The following is a 22,177-nucleotide window of genomic DNA, read 5'->3' as shown; positions in this document are numbered from 1 at the left end:
CACTGTTTTGACTTCCTGCCAGCTCCTTGCAAGGTAACGGATCTGAAAACAACTTTTCTTCCCCCATCACCAATGGAGGGGGACCTGTGAGGCAGCAGAGCGTTTCCATCGTGGGCCATGGGCCATGACTAGCTGTTTCCAACGGTGGAAGCTCTAGTCTGGCTTGGACAAGTTCTCTCTATAGTGAGTGAGCAGTCACGCTCAGGAGGATGTGGTGATGGTGGCCAAAGTGCTGGCTTCTGCTTGGCCAAACTCCTTAGACACTTTGGAAAAGCACGGTCAACAGAGTTATTTGCAGATATGTGCTCTACCAGCACATCCCCAACCCCTCCTGTCCCCCTGCCTCCTCCCTAGCCAGCATTGCACAGTATGGAAGCTGCAACCATCACCCATAAGAACATAATTAAGGAAAAATACTCAGCTACTTTCAGGGCTACGTTTAGAGTGGCTGGGCCCAGCATAAAGCACAGTGAACACTGAATTTCCCCCCTCAAGATGCTGCGTAAATGAGAATATCCAGTACAAAGGGTTTGACTCTGCTCTCACTCTTCCCAGTGTAAATCAATAGTAATTTCATTGACAAATAATGAGCCATTAAAGTCAGGATCAGGCTGGCAGGATATACACAACAGAAATAAAACATAACACAATTCTTGAAATTAAATACTAGCTACCATTTATAATGGCATGACAGCTCACCTTTGGATTGCTTGCTGAGCTCTAGGCACCCTAACCTGTGAAAACAAACATTTGTACATATTCCTAGAAAGTAGGTCGCAGCATTAGGTGTAAGCTTATAACAAAATACAGCCATAAATTTAAAAGAGAGTGATAAAATCTGACTTAGTAAAGAAACAGGTCCAAACAATGCCTGGTTAGCTGTAAATTCTGAGTAGCTTGAATGATGCATGCCTGGTGACATCAACATTTGCAAGTCTATTCTGTAGAAATAGATCAGATGAACCATTCTCCAAGATAATTTGCTGCCTGTGCATCATGGTTTCACAGAACAGCTTGGTGACTAAACTACAGATGTTGCAGTTGCAGGTCTGCATTAATTGCCACAGAAGCCACAGTGGCCAGCCACCAGTGACTGTTGCAAATGAAAATTCAATTTTTCTTCAGTAGATGTTAAAGGAATAAACTGACAAGACCTTAGAAACATAATATTATTGCCACACAAAAGTAAAGACCACCTTGTTTACACAGCTTTCCTAAGAAAATACATATTTACATAGCCAAGTTTTTGTTAAGGAGAACAACTTTGGAGGAGAGAGTTTGGTCACTTCACCAATACGAATACATAAAGTTATCAGACATTATTTTTATCATTTATATCCCAGAGAACATGTTTTCCAACCTGGGGCCTCAGTAACATCTCACATTTCATCAAAATAAATACATTCCTGCATCATTTCAAGGGTTCTTTCCAACAAGTCACCACGATGTCTAGATACTTGGTACCCAGAACCAATTCTTAGCCAAGCACATACTTAACATTGGCAAAGGGGCATGGGGTGGAGGCATCAATCGCATGAGAGTATGGGGACCAGCAGGTGCACTCACCCTGGGAGAAGTCTGGAGAGATTTGAAGTAACTGCTAGGAAATGGAGGTCCTTGCTGCTAGCAGACAACCAACAGCCATGGGTCATGGCAGGTCATATCTCTTGCTCAGTTGGCCCTTACTTCATTTTCCTCAGAGCAACATAGCTTCATCAAGCACGTGGAGAGACTCAGCATACACATTGTTGTGTCCTCCTTAGGGTGAGGGACACAGGCATTCACCCACCCCAACCCACAGACAGGTCAGGTCAGCCCAGGTCCCCTGTGTGCCCCAGCAAGGTCATCCCACCAGAGCAACACACCTGAGCAAAGAGGCACCAGCTGTGGAACTTTTGCAAGTACTTCATCACACAACTCCATCCACCTGCTTGGGTTACAGTCAGATCCCCCTGGGAGTTGCATGCAATCACACAACTGCAATTCTGCTGGAGCACCTCAGCCTCAAAGTCCTGCTTTGGGCATCTCATAGTTGTCTTTGGGATGGGAAATATCAAGTAATTGGGGTTACCATCATGTTAGGTGGAACATGAGATCTACTGACTGTTAGTTCTCCTAGAACTTAAGTAACTACTGTGAAGGTTATAATAAGATATTGCAACAAAAATTTCAAATAGCTTTTATCTATTCTTTATTTTACAGTTTATAAGAAAGCAACAAAGTGCTTCTTCTGAATAATAAATTAATTAAAATGGTAGATTTCTCTGCTGCTTTCTGTCATTTTAAATCTCTTACAGGGCAATAGTAAAGTATCAGCAAATCAAACCAGTAAAATGAAAGTCTCTCCAACACTGAAACATCCCTGATTTCATAATAGACAATACTAAAGATGTTATTAACAAACATTAATTCTCAAAGCCAGATCATTTTCCTTTCAGTAAACATTTTTGGTACTTAGGTTGCTTTGGAGCAGCATGCTGGGCAGGTGTTTCTCATAGAATCATAGAATGGTTAGGATTGGAAGGGACCTTAAAGCTCATCCAGTTCCAACCCCCCTGCCAGCAGCAGGGACATCCTCCACTAGACCAGTTTGCTCAAAGCCTCATCCAACCTGGCCTTAAACACTTCCAGGGAGGAGGCATCTACAACTTCCTTGGGCAACCTGTTCCAGTGTCTGACCACCCTCACAGTGAAGAAATTCTTCCTAATATCTCATCTAAACCTCCCCTCTTTCAGCTTAAACCCATTTCCCCTTGTTTTGTCATTAATTGCCCTTCTCATTTGATTGATAGTAATTAAGGTAACAACAGCTTTAGTATAGCGAAGACATAGGCAAGTGGGAGAAAAATCTAATAATGAGGTGAAATAAAGGGGTGTGGCAAGGAGTTCACAAAATCGCTTGTAACAGTGGTTTAAAACTCATATGGGGAATATTACTATTATACTACAACAGGGGAACTACGATCCCTGAATATACAGATCGCTTCTGAGAGCACTGGCTCAGTCTGGCACTGAGGCCTGATGACACCACCTGGAAAATATCAGTAGATTGGCAGTTGTGGGCTTCTTTTTTCTTTCTTTTTTTTTTTTCCCCCCCCCCTATTTAGCCAGTTCCAGGAAGGGCACCAACATAATTTTTCTCATAGGATTATGGATGCAAAAAAGATGTTAAACGCAGTGAAGTATCAATAGGTGTTGAACTATTTCTCAAACCTTATACTTTTAAAGCCTACTTTAAAAAATTACTCTAAAAACAATAATCTCACCTCCTCTGAACTCCTGCACAGTGCACAGCCTCCTGCTAGGCTGTTTTCCAATAGCAAAAGGTGACAGTGGATTTTTAAATCCGTTATGCTCAAGGGTATATTCAAAATCATGAAGAAAATGTTTGCTTATTACTTGCTACCTTCACAGTGTGTGAAAATCCTGAATAGTGGGTATATGATTTGTATTAGAAGACAGCTTTTTTTGGTGATGAAATTATTTTGCAATCAAATGGCCATAACCAGATACCACAGAACCATAGAATGGTTTGGGCTGGAAGGGACCTTAAAGACCATCTAGTTCCAACCCCCCTGCCATCAGCAGGGACACCTTCCACTAGACCAGGTTGCTCAAAGCCTCATCCAGCCTGGCCTTGAACACTTCCAGGGAGGAGCAGCCACAGCTTCTCTGGGCTACCTGGGCCAGTGTCTCACCACCCTCACAGGGAAGAACTTCTTCCTGATGTCTAATCTAGACCTACTCTCTTCCAGTTTCAAGCCATCACCCCTTGTTCTATCACTAACTGCCCTTGTCAAAAGTCCCTCCCCAGCCTTCCTGGAGCCCCTCCAAGTACTGGAAGGCCGCTATAAGGTCTCCCTGGAGCCTTCTCTTCTCCAGACTGAACAGCCCCAACTCTCTCATCCTGTCCTTGTAGGAGAAGTGCTCCAGCCCTCAGATCATCCTCATGGCCTCCTCTGAACTTGTTCCAGTAGGTCCATGTCCTTCTTGTGTTGGGGGCCTCAGACCTGGACGCAGTACTCCAGATGAGATCTCACCAGAGTGGAGCACAGGGGATGAATCACCTCCTTCAACTTGCTGCTCACACTTCTCTGGATGCAGCCCATGACAATAACTTAGTGATGTAGGAGCACACTGTTGGCACAAAATAAAGTACAGCTCACAAACTCAGGCTGCCTAAATGGATGCGACTTCCTTGGTTATTCATTTATATTCCTTTATTCATTTATATTTGCTGATGCTCCCGTTTACTTTGGTAATTCAGAAACTTAATTTAAGATTTAATATGATCTCAGGAAAGAATCCATAAGCCTCAAACATCTGCAGTGATAGTCAACTGATCAATACAACTATGGCAGTCATATGAATTTCAACAGAGTATAACTGAGGGCTTGTGCTCAGCTCTGGGATATGTGTGATAATTTATTTTTTTATATAATTTTCTTCTGAAAGGTAAAACTAATTTAGCAATTTGGAATTCTGGTTACTCCAGACCACAATTGGGAATCTCAGCTTTTGGCCTTGAAACTCATCTTAATCTGTTGGTTTACAAGCTTATTTAGGGGTGGAATGAACTCCCTGATTGCTCAAGCGAATGTTCAAGGCAATGAAGTATTTGACAGATTTAACTTCCCTGAATGCAGAGACTCCACGAACAGATTCAACCTGTTTTGATATTTTCATTATTAAAAGTGCACCAGGATTTCTTTTCTTATATCTCTTCATTTCCTTTCTTTCATCGATTGTTTGCAGAACTGATAAATGCTCTATGCTAAAGGCATTTTAGCTGACACTGAGCTGTAAATACACACCTTCTCTCCCACCCCCATCTCCCCAGCTATATTATCTAGCCACTACTACCAGAATTTTTCTGCCCCAGATCAGCCAGAAGTGCTGCAATCACTTTTTTCTCCCTTCTTTTTTGGAGAGTTGCGCAAGTATCTGTGATGCAAACGTGGCAAATAAATACAAAGCCTAACTTCTGCTGAAGCAAATTATTTTAAAGGTTGTTTTTATACATGGTCAGAGATGGTAAGACTGCAGTGTTCTTAGTGTGTGAGCTCCAAAGAAGGGGGAACAAAGCCAAAGTGAATTCGCTTCAAAATCCAAAAAAATATGCACATAATACTTTGGCAAATATTCATCAGGTCTAGTCCACATCACAGTATTAATCTGTCACCATTTCATATTGCCAAACTGATGAGACACTCCTGCTGTCTACAGTGTTGTCCAGAAAGGCATCTTTGTAATACAGAATTTGGAAGGTGATTAAACAATAAAAAAACAAAACAACTCCAGAATTATCTGTCAACTGCTAAAAGTGATTTGTTTATGTTTGCTATGGACCTTCTCCTCAGAACAACTTTGGCTTGAGCACTGTTTACATCAACATGGAGTATGTCCTGGTTATTCTGAACATGCACCTGTACCTGAGGAGATAACTGCCAGGTGGCCTTGTACCCAGGTCTTTCTGCAAATGGGGTAACCAAGGCACCTAAATCCCCTTTCCCACAGGCTATCTCCACTTCATTTACACAGAAGACCTGATTCTGGTGTATAAGTACATGATTTACACTCAGCTTTACTAGGAAAAATAGAAGACTGCCGTTCTGACCACACTACTGAGTTTCAGCCTTTTCTGCAGGCATACAGTGTCCATGCACTTAATCAAACACTTGATATAGAAATTTAATAGCCAGCAAAAATCAGTTTTGTCTTGAATTCTTGAAGCACAAAACAAGTTGCTTACACCCACTGACATCTCAGCCACTGCCGAGAAAGAATAAGCAAAATATGTATATGGAGCACAATTTATCCTCTAATAAATGAGTCAGAGTATGGTCAGGGTAGAGTCACTTAGAGTAACAGGAGATAACCGTTCCCCTTCTGCATCAAAACATGCTTGCTGCCTCTCTCCTCATTCTCATAGCTGTGATTACCTGAGGAGAACTAGGTTGTTCAGTAGGTGTTAAAACAAGGTCAACTCCTTCAACCTCTAAGTCTGGTTTATATCCTTAACCATTTCATTTTGCAGCTACATTTGTCTGTTAATGCCTTCTGGTCTCAGTTTGCATCCCAGGTAATAAAAAACCCACCAAACCAACAAAACAAACAAACAAACAAACAAACCCCCCAGAACAAAAAGCCTATCAGGATCCTTAAGATTGCTGTCATGAGTAAATCACTTTGGGTACCTTTTTAAAGTCCTCACCCAAGTGACTGTATTGTTGCTGACAGACAGTCACTGGCTCCTTTCAGACTTCTGAGGTTGCTGACATTCTCGTTGCATTATGTGCCAAGTTCAGATTATTATATCTGTAATTCTAAAAAATGTTTAAGGCACCCAGATATCCTGCTGGTCATAAGTGTAATTTGAAAGTAAACATCCAAAGAGAAGAATTTATCTAAAGGCTGCTCCAATAGGTTTGCATTCATTTAGGGGGGTTTTTTTTGCATATATCTCTGACAGCTCCAATGTAAAAATTACATCTTTTTATAAATTCATTTCCTTCTTTATCTGAAACAAAATGTTCTACATTGATCAAATTGAAGAGCCAGTCTTTTCAGATACAAACAGGAAGCTGCTATGCTGTGTCTGAATTTTCCCTCTATTCCAAGAAGGCAATTTCTTCAGGTAATTAATTCCACCCTTATCAATTAGCTCTTGTGATGGAAGGAATTTTATCTAGTAGAAACTGGACAGAGAACAGGTCTGAAAACTCACAACATTTTGCCAACTGAACTCATAGTAGGGACACTGCTCTTCATATCTAAGGTCTCAAACTATTTGAATCTTAACAATTTCTCTGACCAAATATAAATAAAACACAGCAAAACATTGTTTAGTAAGTTCATGAACGCTTGCATTAATTTAATTAGATCTCTGGTTTAGGACAAATTAAGAGCCAGACAATACAGATGAAGGAGTAAGCGTCCATCTGATGAACAAGTCATCCAAAATCTTTCTTTACAGCATATTTTTCAGTAAGTCTCATTAGAGGAGCTGAGAAGAGATTAATTTCTCTACTAGAGCAAGTCATTATTCAGCTATGGCAGTCATGGCAATGATGTTTTGGCAATACATTGAGATCATCAAAACCCTTCGTAAAACTTAGAAAAAGATGGAGCAGGTTTTGTGCTTTCTGGCTATCTGCAAAGCCAAGTGACAGATGCAACAGCAGCATATGGTATTGGTCAGAGAAGGCAAAACTCAAGTGGGTCCTTTCCATTTCCTGCCAAAATACAGCAGCCTTGAAATGTTCCTGTAGGAAGAGGACGATTTAGAAGCGTCTCTCTGAATCCTGCTGTTCCAGCTGCTTCTCAGACTTACAACTTCAAACTACAATCCAGCTGCTGGTATTTTCATTCCAATTAAGTTCTGAGTGTTTTTTAAACAAAATATTTTCATAGAGTGACTATTAAGAGATTTCATCATGATCTGATTTCAAACAACAAATGCTTACAGAATTGCAGAGACCGAGTCTGAGAGATGAAGAAACGTGTGTTTGGAGATTATAAAAATGCTAAAAGGATTTAACTTGGCAAGGAGAAGCCTGCGAGCTCAATTTGACTCAAAGGATGCCAAAGTACTGAGGGCTGTGGTAAACAGTAACCCAGACCTCCTCTGTAAGCTGTCCATTAAAAAAGGACCTGAGGGACACATTAGAAAATTAACAATTGGAAAAGTTAAAGCAAATCCAAAATCCAGCAGAGTGCGTGCAGTGTCCAGGCTATATGGTCAATGCAGTAGCTGTCTTTAGAATATCATACTGCAGAGGCACTAGAATTGGTTATTTGTTCTAAAATAAAATGGAGATTCATTTTTTTAGGAGGTGATGTGGCAGCCAGTAAGGCTGGGATGAAAGCTGCTGGCTCCTGCAGCCCTCAGTGTGGATGTGGGTTAGGCACATGTGACTTGGGGAGCTTTTACAAGGATGGAGGTCCGTTTTGGGGGAAAAAATAAATGTAGGACAACACTTCAACCCCATTAGCTGCTTCTTCCCCTGATGCTGCTGCTTTAGGCACAGAAGCTGTGGGTGGTTGGTACTGCAACACTGAAGTTGAAGGTGTTCACAAAGAGATGATAAACTGTGCAAGCAACATTCCTCTCGAGGACTCCAGACCTTCTGGAGAGAGCAAAGAGCAGCAAGAAAACTGCTCTGGGTACTGAGCACCAGTTGCAGAAAGCTGTTGGACTTGGTGGTTCAAGAATCTGATCCAGAATTGCAGCCAGCAAACCTCCTATCACAGCAAGTTCAGAACATGTCACATGTGAATGCTTACCATATCACACCAGTCACCACAAGATTCCAGACAAACCAAAGTTTTTTTATTAATTATGGGAAATGAAAATCACTGCAGTGAGGCAGCTTTTTTCTACAACTCCTGACTGCTGTGCCCACAGCCCTCTGAGCTGTGACACAGCATGCCTGCCAGCTCCAGAACCATCTTCTGCATGTTTAAAGCAGTCAACACTTTCCTTTCATGTGGAGCCCCTCTCTAACTAATTATTATCACGAAATGGACAAGTACATGGGCATGGGGGAAAAACAGACTATTTCCTACAGACTCACGATCCCAGTATTTGAAATGCTCACAGCTATCTAGGAAAACACTGTTCTCCAAAAAGGTTATCAAGCATGGGAACAGGCTGCCCAGGGAAGTGGTTGAGTGGCCATCACCAAGAGGTGTAGATGTGGTGCCTAGGGACATGGTTTAGTGTTGGACTTAGCAGAGTTAGGTCTATGGTTGAACTCTATGACCTTAAAGGTCTTTTCCAACCAAAACAATTCCATGATTCTAGGTCCATGGCCATTCCACCATCAGAGGAAGTTTACTGGCATGTGAAGCACTTTTTGAAAACAGTGTACTAAAAGCCAAGCATCACACCCACCAAATATTCTTTGCCTTTCAAAGAACGGCATAAAGTGAGGATTTAGAGAGAGAGAGACAACTTCCTCATCACCTTACTCTGGCACCATAAAAAACTTAATCATGAGGCTACTGGCAAAAGGCTTATTTTAATGGCATCAAATGTCCATAGATTTTGCTGAGAGATCCTTGTCACTTTTTCATGGTGAGTCTTGAGTACTGGCTCCATAGCAGATTCAAAACAGAAGTTCTGATGAAGATGGGATTGTAATGAAAAGTAAGTTTACAAGAATGACTAATGGCCTTTCTTGACTATCAAACACTGAATTAGGTGCCAGAAACACCAAAAGATTTATTAAGTGACCTAACACATAGATTAAGCAAAAAGACAAAGGTTTATTTTTGTTAAACTTTGTTTGTTTATTGCTGCGAATGTTGAGTCTCATCTTTCATTGTCAGAAAACTGACAGATTTTTTCCTTTGGGTTAAAAAGGTCTTGGAACATCCCTCCCCCAGTGTGCATAGGAATATATTCTTGATCTCCTATATAAGAATCAACTCAACGCGTGGACTGCATAAGGAGCACAGGCATAAAGATCCGAGTATCTCACTATATGAGGAGCACATATTAATTTACACATGCTTATAGTTGCAACAGCTACAACAACAATATTGGCACTGCATTTGTTAATGTGTGTAACCTCAAGGAATACCAAGCATTTCTCCTTCAAGGATACACAATGGATGGAAGAATAAAACCCCAAAATGTTTTGGACTCGCTACGTGAATACTGCAGTTGCTTTGAGGAAAAAGAATTGCATTCAACAGCAAATACATACTGAAATAAGTCAATAAAATTAAGCTATTTCTGGTTGATGGTGGTTTTCTGGAAGTCAGTTGCTGGGGTTTGGGCATACATAGAAACACTGTGGAAATCAAGAACTCCAAAGCTTTGTGAGAAAGCGTTTACAAATACAGCATGCAACTTTGCCATGTTTGTATCACATCTTTGCTATTAATTAATGAAGGGGGAATGTTTCCCCTGAAAAGGAACATACCGTTCATGACTGCTGTGCCACTCGCTCAGAGTGAAAGCAGACATTGAGCCTGAAGAAACCATACACATTTAGTGACTGACCACTTCATCATCTGACACTTCTACCCTGGGACTGAAAGCAAAACCCTAGATTTTTGTCTTCCCCTTGGAATAAATTTTTATTTCTTATAAAGTACATTTAGACGTTTGGGGCACGTTTCGAGAGACTGAAAATAACCTGGAAAACCCACCTTTTTTTCTTTGTTTTCACTCCATGCTTCTCAAAGCCACAACTCGATGTTTGAAAAGGATTTCACGAGCAGTACCTGGAAACTTCAGCTGAACTGACAGATTGTGTTCAATTGCATTTTGGTTTCATCAACGCAGTACCATAAATCTCCCACTTGTCAAACAGAGGGAGTTGATTAATGGTGGAATGTCTGTCTGTAGTTTAGTTACAAAGGAATCTCAACAAAATATGAAAGTCTTTGAGGTTGTATGTTTTTTTAACTACTGACGTGGCGTGTGCTCTGGGTTGCGAGGGCAGGAGGTGGAGGAAGCTCCAGCAAGAAAGACAACGAACGCGGTGCTACAAAAAGCAAGAGACTGTTGCCTCTTCCCTTCTCATCTGTCTTCAACAAGTGAAACAAAGCGTACAGAAAACCACAGCAAATTTTTTCCTCCGTGTTTATTGCAACACCAAGACTAAAGGGAGCTCAGCACACATGCTATGTAACTGTGAAGCCAACTTACATATGAGGAAAAATGGAGATTACAAGATCAAATTTTGGATCCAAGTGACCTCCTTCATATTTAGGGCAGTTGGTATTGAAATTCCATTAAATTCTGGGGTGATTTTTAAGACTTGTTGGAACCATCCTGAATGTAACTGCTGTTTCCCAATTATTAAGCCAAATAAGGATCCACAGAGTATTTGTGAACAATGAAGCAAAAAGTCAAATGAGGAGCAAGCAAAGTGTTGCCAAATACTAAGGGGAAAAAAAAAACCTCAACACTTTTAACTCACAATAAAAACATTTGTCCTTCAGAATTTTTATCTGGTTAGTAACATTTTTATCGACTGTTCCAACACCCTGTCATGATTACGTCTATTACTTGACTACTGAACATTTATATGGCATTAGCTTCATAATTTAGCAACCTGTAGGGCTGGACCTACAAAAATTCTTGAAGAGATCTAGGCTACACAGATAATTAGATATAAACGTGATTTTTACTGGAAAAAAAAAAAACAAAACAAAACAAAAAAACAAAATGGTAAAAAAAAAAAAACAAAAAACAAAAAACAAAATGGCTACTGAACATTAAAAAAACCCCAAAACAAATCAAAGCATCATACTTCATTGACAAGCTGATAAATAAATATTACATCTCCTCTGACATGAATGAAGTCTTGGATTACATCAGCTGAAGAAGTCCACCATTTATTATAACAGCTGTCAGGGAACAAGTCTTGGAAATTTTAAATGAGAGGGAAAATATGAATTTGGAAAAATATATAGGCAATGTTTTTACTACTTGCCATTTGCTAGCAGAAACCCTTGGGGTTCTTTTTTCCCAAATCTATGACTTGAAAAATGCAATTTTTTTTTTTTTTTTTTTAAATCTTACTTAAAAGTAAATGAAATATATTCAAGAAAACTGGTAAGAAAAGAGAGTGTCCATTAAAGAAAATGCTTCAGAAAAGTTGGATGCTCCAGGCAAGTTGCATGCTGGCAGTTTCATTTCAAACCCATTGGCAGCTCCACAGGAGATGAGCAGAGACATTTGGGTTGGCGGATTCCCGGAGCTGACGAGGAGAAAATGAGCAGTTTCATAAGGAAAAAACTTTGAATTAAGAGCCAGTGCCAACTGCACAAGTGTTCCTCTCTCACCTCTTCTCTTGCAGCACACTGCTTGCTTGTGGCAGACCATTGCTTTCCCTTCACCATGTATCTTCTGCACCACCAGTATGAATGTTGCATGGAGAAGGTTCCTTACCTCCAAACTAATTTTGCACCAGCAGAAGTTGTACACTGTGGGCTCTGTCCTATCCTCTCCAAAAACAGCTGGTTGAGCAAAGAACAAAGGCATCCTTCTGCCACGACACTTAATTGTTCTCCTCAGGACACCTCATCACAGGCCAGCTGCAGGCATACGTGGTCAGGGTTTCCTCAGGAGCACTGGCACTAACCTTTCATCGTGGCAAACTGTTCTCAAGTGCTCTTGGTGTTTAGGATTTGGCACGTAACACTTGAAAATGCAGGCATGATGTAAGAAGATGCAACTCCATTTTGTCCAGCAGTGTCACACCTGTTCTTTCTAGACCTGGATGTAGCCTGCTCCTCTGAATGGTCTGCTCTTCCAGACCATCATTCCCATGGCAGATCCCTCACTTACTGAATTTAGCAATATAGCAGTATTCAGCTTTCAATTTGTGCATCTCTGTGGCAACAAACTTTTGGAGAAGAAAGTATTGTATGCTGCTGAATAGCCCTAAAAAAACCTATAGTTATGCCAGGGAAACACGTCTAGAGAAAATATTGCAGCTTGGCTACCTTCTCCGAGATGTCTTTAAAACACTCCTTGGCAGTATTGATTTTTTTTTTTTTCCCATAAATTGGAACTCACTTTGGTTCCAGTATAATGAGCCATAGATTTCTCCAGACAGCAGTGACATCAGGGCTCTTGTTTCCTGTCCATTTTCTCTACTCTCTCTCTATTGCCTCGGACAATTCAAAGTCACGATGCCATAGCAGAAGAGATGAGTTGCTACTCTGCCACAAGGAAATATTAGTCTTCCCTGGAAATACTTTGAGGCCTTGGAAAATCTTGCCCTACTCTTTTAGGGAGGCAGTCTGGTCCCAGCACCTCCCCAGTGCTGGTCAGTGGAAGTGGTACCAGGCTCCTCAAAAACCCTCCTGAGATACGCCAGCTCCTGGCCTCACTCACAGCAGTCTGGTTGTAGGGGACAGAAAGTGTTTTGAGCCACAGCTGGTAAATCAGGAAAAAGCTTGTCAAAGGTTTTCAGCTCCAAGCAATATAAACATCATTGATAGAGGTGTCAAGAAATTCTGGTACTTGGGGAAAAAACTCAACAGCCTGAACTGGAAATAAAAGATTTTAAAAGTGCAACTATTTGCAGTACTTGGGTGTAACTGAGTTAACCTAACCATTGTTTTGATAAAATAAAAAACTCCATTCTTACTTTGACTTCATATATTATTGTCTACTATTAACTAATTGCAACATAAAATGACTTCATTTCCTTCTGACAGGATGACTCTGATAGGGTCATGTCATTCTGATAAGGTCAACATACTTTATCTTCTACAAGACACTCATGCTTTGGAAAGCTTTTGACCAAACAGTGTTTTCCACTGCACAGAAATTCAATCAGAAAATTTTTGGCCAGCTGTAATAATCAAAAGCAAGCCAGGACCTGACTTTTAAAATCAAAATGCCTTAATAGAGGGGAACCTCTCTCTTGTTAAATGCATCACTAAATTGAATTCACTGAACAATGCATCCCACTGACAACTTCAGCGTGAGCCAGTGCAGCTTTCCAGAACTCCTTTGCAGATCTGGCTTATCTTTGGCCAATAACACAGATTTGCAAAATCAGAGAAAAGCCTCAGCTGGAAGACCATCTTGGCCAACCTTGTGTTGAAAGCAGGACCTTAAGTTAGGTTATCTACAGCCCTGTCAAGCCAAGTCTTGAATATCTACAGCCAGGCAGATTCCACTGCTCCTCTAGGCAGCTTATCCCACTGTTCAAGTGGTCTCACAGTGAAGAAATTGTTTCTAAAATCCAGACAGAAATACCCTGAAGCAACTGGTGCCTCTTGCCCCTTCTTCTGTCTCCATGCATCCTTGTGAAGAGGATGACGACCTCCATCTTGTCTGTCCTTTAGAGCTTTATGGAAAATCCTGTTAACAGAAGTTTTGGATAGGTAAAAGGGGATCCAAAAAAAGACTTGCATCACAAAGTCCATTGCATTTAAGCTGTTTGTAACATTCAGGACTCACAACAACAAATGTTCAGAAGTACACAGACATACTTACAGGCACAGAAGGATTGATGGTCTTTCCAAGCACAAAGTGTTAGAGGTAACTTATACTTCCTCACAACAAATTTATTACATTTACTGTGGAAAAATCAATGAAATATTTTTATAATAATTAGATCAAATTATACAGATACAGAACTTCCTGATTACAGGATAGACAGATGACCTTTCGAAAACAAGTGTTGGTTGGCTTTTTTCCCTTCTATGGCTATTTTTTTCCTTCTATGAATACCAATTTTTTGGCCTCAATTTTTCCCTTGAGTATGTTAGGCTTCTTAAAAAAATCCAAATGAAACTAAAGCATCTGGAAGTTTCTGAAAGGTTAGCTAAAGGATTTATCTTCTAATAGTCTTTACCTTTTCTTAACAATAACAATCACACGCTGATTTGAGCAGCCACTCTCTGCACATACGTTAAACTTGCTGGACTACAGAAACTCTCCAAAACTTACCACTCAGGATCTGCATGACACAAGCTTTCCCATCACACATTTGGAGGACAGGAGCTCACTTCACTGTTGGATTTTGCTCACATTTTAGCCACAGGAGATCGTGTTTGTTCCATCTACAGGAAGGTCAATGGCACCCATTGGTACACTGCTCATACCACCCTTTACTTCTGCCATCCAAAAGCCATGCCTTTCCACCTAGCCTGGATGGGTCTTGCTCCACCTTTCAGGTACTGGATCTGGAGCTTTTATGCAAGAGATCTTTATTATTAAGAAGTATTTTACTCCAACAGCAGCTGATATACCCTGATCAAGACAACTCTTAACTTTCTCTTTGTTTAATTAATTACACTGAGATCACTGAATCTTTCACTAAAAGGATGGTCTCTAGACCTCAGTTTGTGATGCTTTTTCTTAAGGGCTAGACATGAAAATTAATGGATTTTATCCACAGCTTTGTTGATGTTACTTCCAGAAATAAAAGAGTAAACTTGTCATTTGACAAATTTGAAACTCAGAACACAGTTCAACTCTTACTTTTGTAAAAGTGCAACAAAACAGATACCGAATTATATGAAATCAACAGAAAAAGTGACAGAACAGAAGCTATATTCTTACCTGATCTATATAGTCCATGCTACTTCCTATATTATAGTAAAAAAGTGGGGGGAAAAACAAAGCAGATAACGTGAACTTCGCTATGGCCTTGAACCATAACAAACCTGGTTTCTACATCCATATTTTCTTTTATATTAGTGTTGAATTGAATCAATATGAAAACAAGAGACAAGAAACAATTAGGTGCTGCAGGAAGCCTATTAAACACAGAACATAATCCTCATTATCCACATCAATATAAATCCATTTCCTGACATAATGCTACTCTTCATTATTGCTCCTGTTATTAATGGCAACTACATTTCTAGACAAGATAGCAATCCAAATTTCTAACCCTTTCTTTTAATGAAAGAGCAAAAGGCAGGCAGAGTAATAAAGAATATGTCCCCTTCACACAAATTTCAGTGCTACGTTTTATTTCCAGCTGCCTAATTTCCTTCCTCCACACACAGATGATGTCGTTCTTCTCCCCTAGAAACTGTTTGTGAAATTGTTGTCTATCTCCAAGGTGCAAATCTAAATCTTTGAGAGCTAAAATAAGAATGAACACAGGAAAAAGCAAATAAACCATTTAAAACAAAACAAAGGTAACCAAATAAGTTTACATTATTTAATAGCTCCTTTCCATCATGTATCTGAGTGTTTATGTACTGTTATTTTAAAAAGATAACAAAGTAGAAAAGACACTTCTAAATTTATTTCAATAGGGGCAGAACAAGATTCAAGATATTCCAACACCCTGTAAGAGAATTTTAAAACCAGACGTGTCATTCAGAATATTGTGGTCAGACAGTAACTACCACTGCTGCTAGTAGTAAGAGATGTCATAGGGAAAAGGAATTGTTATTTTTTAGTAAAGCCAGTGGGAATTATTTCAATCAGATAATTCTCAGTTGGAAAACACCAGTTTTTAAAAGACACTTTTTTAGAAAGTTACTTTCATGGGATTTCTGGTCAAAGCAGAAAAAGGCATAAAGAAACCAAAGAATAGTTTGGTGTCTGGAGCACTTTTGCACCATGTGGTGAAGACCAGGTTCAAGAACCATTTTCTGGCTAACCTGCAACAGTAATGTGACCATAAAGTCCCCATTTCAGTCTCAAGCACTAGCTATTTTGCTGTGTCTTCTTTCTGTTTTCAAGTAACAAAAAACCCCTTTTATACTCTTTCCATTATGACTTTTTTTCCACCTGTTAAGATTTTTTTAAAATCTCTACAAATGGTCCTTCAACCTCTCCAGCGTGACTGAGAAATCTCACTAATTAAAGGATAGAGCTTGACAAAATAAAAAGAGAAAACAATTTATGTCTACACTATGAACACTTCAAACCATTTTCCAGCAAAAAGTGTCCCACCCCACAAACACCAAAGACTGTACACATGTTTATTCAAATGACCCATGGTATTCATGAGCAGACATTTTATAAGACAATGCCTTACAGAGGCAAAAGCATTATTCCTGAAAGAATTTCTTTGTAATATAGGATCTACGATAAGGTCAAAAGGAAGCATTTCTGGACATGTTCCACCACTTGATGTTCAGGAAACCATTTTGTATGACACAAAGGATTAGGAAAAATAAGCTGCATGACATTTATTTTGTAATTTTTAACATTAATATCTGTAGAAACATTTTATTGTCAGTACAAAAGTTATCAGATTTAATACTTCTTTTACCCAATTAAAAAGAAAAAAAACAAACAAACAAACCACCAAACAACCAAAAAAAACACCACCACATAAAACAGTGTAATTTGCATTCATATTGCATGGCCATATCAGTGTGAGTGTTCTGAAAGTAAAAACACGAGACTTCCGTAAAAAGATACAAACAACAGTGATATTTTTAGCAGAGGCCAGTGCTATACCTACTGTTATGGAATGGATCAGAAGGAAATACTGGAGTCAGCATGAATTAATCCCTTAAAAAGATGCTGATATTCCTATGGTAAAGTCTCATTATAAACAACTTCTCTCTTTTTAATTTAAGTTACAATAGAGGGATAGTCTAAAAGGCAAAAGATCCAGGCCAAAAGGTCTGGAACCTATTATCCAACTCAGGGAAGAGAATTGTAGTTAATTCAATGCATGTGCAACTCAGGGTAGAAGCTCAGCTCCTTTTAGAGCACTACATTCTGCTATGGTTATAGACAAATTCATGTCTCTCTACTTTAGAAACCCTCTTTAAAATTTTCTTCTTTTTTTTTTTTTTTTTTTCTCTTTTTTTTTGGTGTGTGGAATGATTCTGCTTTTTGGCCAAGGGAAACATTGTTAAAGAGTTGAATCATTAAAGTGACAGGTATAGAGAATAAAAGACTTTCTTGTTAAAGGATTTGGTTTTGATAAGAATAATCATCTGACACTGCAGTTTTTAAACACAAATAAATCAAAAGTTTAATTCCCCAAAATTAGTTATATACTGTAAATATTTCTTTTTTTTAAAGATCTGAAAACTAGTAAAGTCTGAGCAATATATCTACTAGTTCTCTGTGCTGCCTGCATAGAAATGCCATTTAAATTACAAAAACACAACAACCCTATAAACGATTAACTGTTTTGTACATTACCAATTAGTTAATAAATTAATGATATACCATTTTCCCTGAAAGCAAAGTATTTTCCACCTTTGGCTGGTGAAAATTAAGAAATTCTGTGTAAGAACAGCATTTAGCAAATAGCTGTTAAAAAAGAGACTAATTTGCTAGGTGGATTGGGACATCCATTTTTAAATCAATACAAAAAATAATTCATTGTAAATATATATAATATATATTTATACATATTTTGAATATATTTACATACATCCAGCACCTATATACTGCATTTGTGCTCTGTAAGTGTGTGCCAACATATATTTTCTCCAAATATTACAAAATAAACAAGAAAGGCAGATTCAGAGTTTGCCTCAAGTCCAACTGGTCCATTGTACAAACAAAATCTGTTGCAGCTTACAGGAAGCCAGAAAATTGATAGCGATGGGTATCTAGTTCATAAACATTCTTCTTTGTTGGGAATATTTAAAAGTTGCAAATTAGGAGATTCCTTATGTTCTGACTGCTTTCCTCCAAGTTATTTTTTTTTCTTTTTTATTTTTCCTCCCCGTATTTCATATGTACAAGCAGAAACATTAAGGTCCTGGAGAAAAGATTTTGGTTTGTATGTAGTAGGTAGCTTGATGTTCTCGTTTCTTTATTCTTCTGCATGATTTCTTTTCATGTTTTAACACTTCCATTCATGTGTTGGTACTTGGGAAGACAAGGTTCATAAGGCATTGGATCGGGAGAAAAAACAGAGTCATCACCTGAAGAACACGAACTCCTCGTGTCAGGGTAACTAGGTGAATACTGTTCAAGAGGTCCACTGAGGTCCAGATACTCCTATGACAAAAGAAATAAATTGCATTTTTAGAGAGTGAGTGAGAATAACATGTTGCTCTGATTTGGCTTGATTACATAGTGGGTAAAAGAACAGTTTAAAAATGACACTCATTTCTGTAACGCAATCGCATTCAAAACTGCCTGTTGCTTCAATAGCTCATAAAACAAGGAGCTTCAATAGAGAAAGAAAAAAACAAACCAATAACACAGGACTTTTCTGAAGTCCAACATCGCCAGCATTAGCCGCGTCAGTGGAAATAAACATGCCAACCACATCAAAAGAAGACTTTTCACTCGCAATGATAAAAATGAAATTTCATCCTAAATAGAACCATTTTTCTTTAGCACATGGTAATGATTTGGAGAGGGAAAGATACTTCCAACTTTATATTCCTTTGGTCAGTTTGAATATCTGTTTTATATTCTGTGATATTAAATTTGTGTTTAAACATGCAGTGGCATATGTGCAAAAAAAAAAAAAAAAAAAAAAAGAACTGAAAGGAAAACAAAATTAAATGCACTAGATTTGGGGTTTTTACACTATATACTCATATGCGTGCGTGTGTGTGTGTGTCCCAGAGTAGCCATGACCAAAGCAGTCATTAAAAAAGGAAATAATATCTGCTGAATCCAAGTTTTGGGTTAAGGCTCTTTTGCTAGAAACAAGAGTTTTGGCAGGAGAATAAAGTTATTTTTCCCCTTGAAATGTTCGTTCTCTTTCAACTTCTAAAGGCAGCTGCATTCATTTAAAAGCAATCTCTTCATTTGCTAAACCACAAGTTATGATCGTACTGATGAGACAAGTCTTCCACCTCAGACGGTATTTTATGCTGCTGTGCTTAGGTTTGGGGTAATTTAGTTCTTGGTTAACATATTTTAAGTCAGAAATTCAATCATTACCATATTATAGTTTAAAAATGGCCATGATTTTTAAAGAGAGAGGGAATGGAAGTTTTAAAATGCTGACAAATACAGTAGGCAGCAACAGAAGGCAGTTTGGATCTCTGATCGCTGCCTATCTTGCTACCTAAGCTTTTAGAAGATCATGAGGACAATTTTGTCACGTATCACAGAACAGAATAGAATGGTTTGGGTTGGAAGGGACCTCTAAAGGCCATCTAGTCCAACATCCCTGCAGTGAGCAGGGACATCTTCAACTATATCAGGTTGCTCAGAGCCCCATCCATCCTGACCTTGAATGTTTCCAGGGATGAGGCATCTATCACCTCTCTGGGGAACACATGTCAGTGTTTCACCATCCTTATTGTAAAAAATTTCTTCCTTACATCTAGTCTAAATCTCCCCTCTTTTATTTTAAAACCATTACTCCTTGTCCTATTGCTACAGGCCCTGCTAAAAAGTTTGTCCCCATCTTTCTTATAGGCCCCCTTCAAGTACTGAAAGGCCACAATAAGGTCTCCTCAGAGCCTTCTCTTCTCCAGGCTGAACAGCCCCAACTCTCTCAGCCTGTCCTCATAAGAGAGGTGCTCCAGCCCTCTGATCATTTTTGTGGCCCTAAAAACCATTTATGTTTTAGCAAACCAATCATATGTGAGCAGAATAATCAAGCACTTTCTAGACACATAGGAGAGGAAAGTACTCCAGTATTTGAAGAAACAGCTTTCTCATGAGATATGAAGCATGGGAACGTCATATGAAAAGTCATGATGTAATTCATTTATGAATTCATTACTGAAAGTAGGAACCTTATCCCCCCTGCAGCCTCCTTATCCAATGTCAAGGGCCACAGTCACATAAAGAGGCATAAGAAGTTCCCAGTGTGAGCATGGTTCCTGGTACTGAAGTAACAACACAGCCATGAGGCTGACTCTTGGTGACTTCTGGTGGCAATTCAGCATGGAGAATAGCAAGACATTACCATTTTAAGCAGAAATAATTACCTGCACAAATACAGAAGACTACATTATTGGCTGCCCTAGTAACTTTTTGAATTGTTGGGTAAATCAGGCTGACCCTGTATGTGTTATTTTGAGAGGAAAGGGAGAGTGCCACTGTGGAGAGGACAAGCAGAAGTATCGTCAAACTGATGCACAAAGGACCTGTGCTTCAGGAAAACTGTGCAGACTACATAAAATTAGAGGTCTTGAAAGCACAAACTATGGAGAAAAATGGGACACACTGGAGTTCTCAGGAGACACTGAGTGAGAACATGACAGGTTTTCAGGAACATAAAAAGTGCTGCAAAGGCAAGTGAAATAGTTTGCTTTCTACGTCCAGGGTAAATAGGACAAAAGCAGTATCTTATGTTGAAAGATTGGAGATTAGGAAAGACATTCAAGAAGTAAGGCCAATGAAACAAAGCAATAGACTGTCAAGGGGTGATGCGGAAATACAGCAGTGGAGATCTTTAAGGACAAGTTACATAAACATCTGTCAGGAATGACAAATGTATAGTGGATCCTGCCATAGGACAGTGAGATGGACTGGATGTGTTCCTGAGCTTTTTCCAGCCGTTTTTCCTACAATTCCAAGTCTAAAGTAATTTACAAAACCCCAAAGGCCTTTTCAGGTTACCTCTGAGATCATTCCAGGTCCATGAGCAGTAGAGAACTGGGAAGGCAAGATGGTTAAACACACACAAAAAAGTAAGCGATATCCTTTCCCAGGCTGAGAATTACAGCCCAGAACCTCCCTTTTGAAATTGCAAACAAAATTGCAAATGAAATTTCCAGTCCAAGCCACCCAGCACTCCAGAGGGGCAGCCAGCCCACCTCCCATCGCTTGTGAAATCGTATATAAATTAGGCAGGAAAAGATGCAGTCAGTACTGGATCAGAGGAAAACGGTAACAGTACACAGAGCTGCGTTATCTACTCTGTAGAGAGCACGTTATGCTGCCTCATCTCTGAGCCATCTCTGAAGGTGCCATTTCTTAGAGTAAACCTTCCAAAACAGAATGCAGATAAGTTTATAGCTGCTACTGAAGCCAAATTTTTTTTCAATGGGATCTACTGGGTAAATGATGATGATAAAAACCAGCATCTCCTTACTCAGGTCCTCCTGTCACCTCTGTTGCATACAGCCTTTCCTAATGCTGCTTAAGAAGCAAGTTTTTATTTCTCTGACAATTCTGAAAAATTAGAAAGCAATATAAAATGATCCAAATTTTTTTTCTACCTTCCCATAAAGAAGTGTTATAATCACAGCAAATCTGAAAAATTTATTTTGAAATGGTCAACAACAAGTTGTTGCAACTTTCCTCTGTAAGAGGTTTGTTCCTTTTTTTTTCTTCCCATTATACATATAATTTCTCAGAAATTATAGGAATTTGTAAAGTATCTCTGGGACACCAAGCATTTTCTCTCAAAAGAAGCTTGTACCAAAAGGATTTCTATCACTTGTGATCTTCCTCAAAGGTGCATGTGATTTAGTGATAAGAGAACCAATTCCTGTGTGAATACTCTAATCAGTGTGTTCCTTGCTAAAAACTAATAATATCTCAAACCTCTGAAAGAATGCTCTTCAAATAAAACGTTTTTGCATTCATATATCCCAACCTGAAGCAGTGTTAGGCAGGACCTTTGGATAATTGGATGGCTGTTCACACGTTCCCTGTGGGTCCTTGTTCCCTCCACAGAGAGCTATTTCAGTGAACCTAATTCACTCTCAGACATATAATCTGAAATCAACCATTGACAATTTCTCCTCTTCTGACCTACATATCATGGCTGGGAATCAAATCGAGTTGATAAATGAATGATACATCTTCTCCTTCCCACGAAATTAATGTTCAAAC

General features: G+C 39.2%; 1 protein-coding gene across 3 annotated transcripts in view; it reads right to left on the bottom strand.

Annotated features, from left to right (window-relative positions):
- Positions 1 to 18,134: 18,134 nt before the first annotated feature.
- Positions 18,135 to 22,177, bottom strand: part of FGFR2 (fibroblast growth factor receptor 2) — an 82,728-nt gene continuing 78,685 nt past the window's right edge. For all 3 annotated transcript variants that reach the window (XM_029085494.1, XM_029085496.1, XM_029085495.1), the window contains one exon: positions 18,135 to 18,421. In XM_029085494.1, coding sequence (XP_028941327.1) covers positions 18,257 to 18,421 — 165 coding nt within the window. In that variant the 3' untranslated portion in view covers positions 18,135 to 18,256. The remainder of the gene's footprint in view (positions 18,422 to 22,177) is intronic.

This window comes from Antrostomus carolinensis, unplaced genomic scaffold (genome assembly GCF_000700745.2).
Source record: "Antrostomus carolinensis isolate BGI_N321 unplaced genomic scaffold, ASM70074v2 scaffold4476, whole genome shotgun sequence".
NCBI classification, from domain to species: domain Eukaryota; kingdom Metazoa; phylum Chordata; class Aves; order Caprimulgiformes; family Caprimulgidae; genus Antrostomus; species Antrostomus carolinensis.
This window is presented reverse-complemented; position numbering and strand designations above follow the sequence as displayed.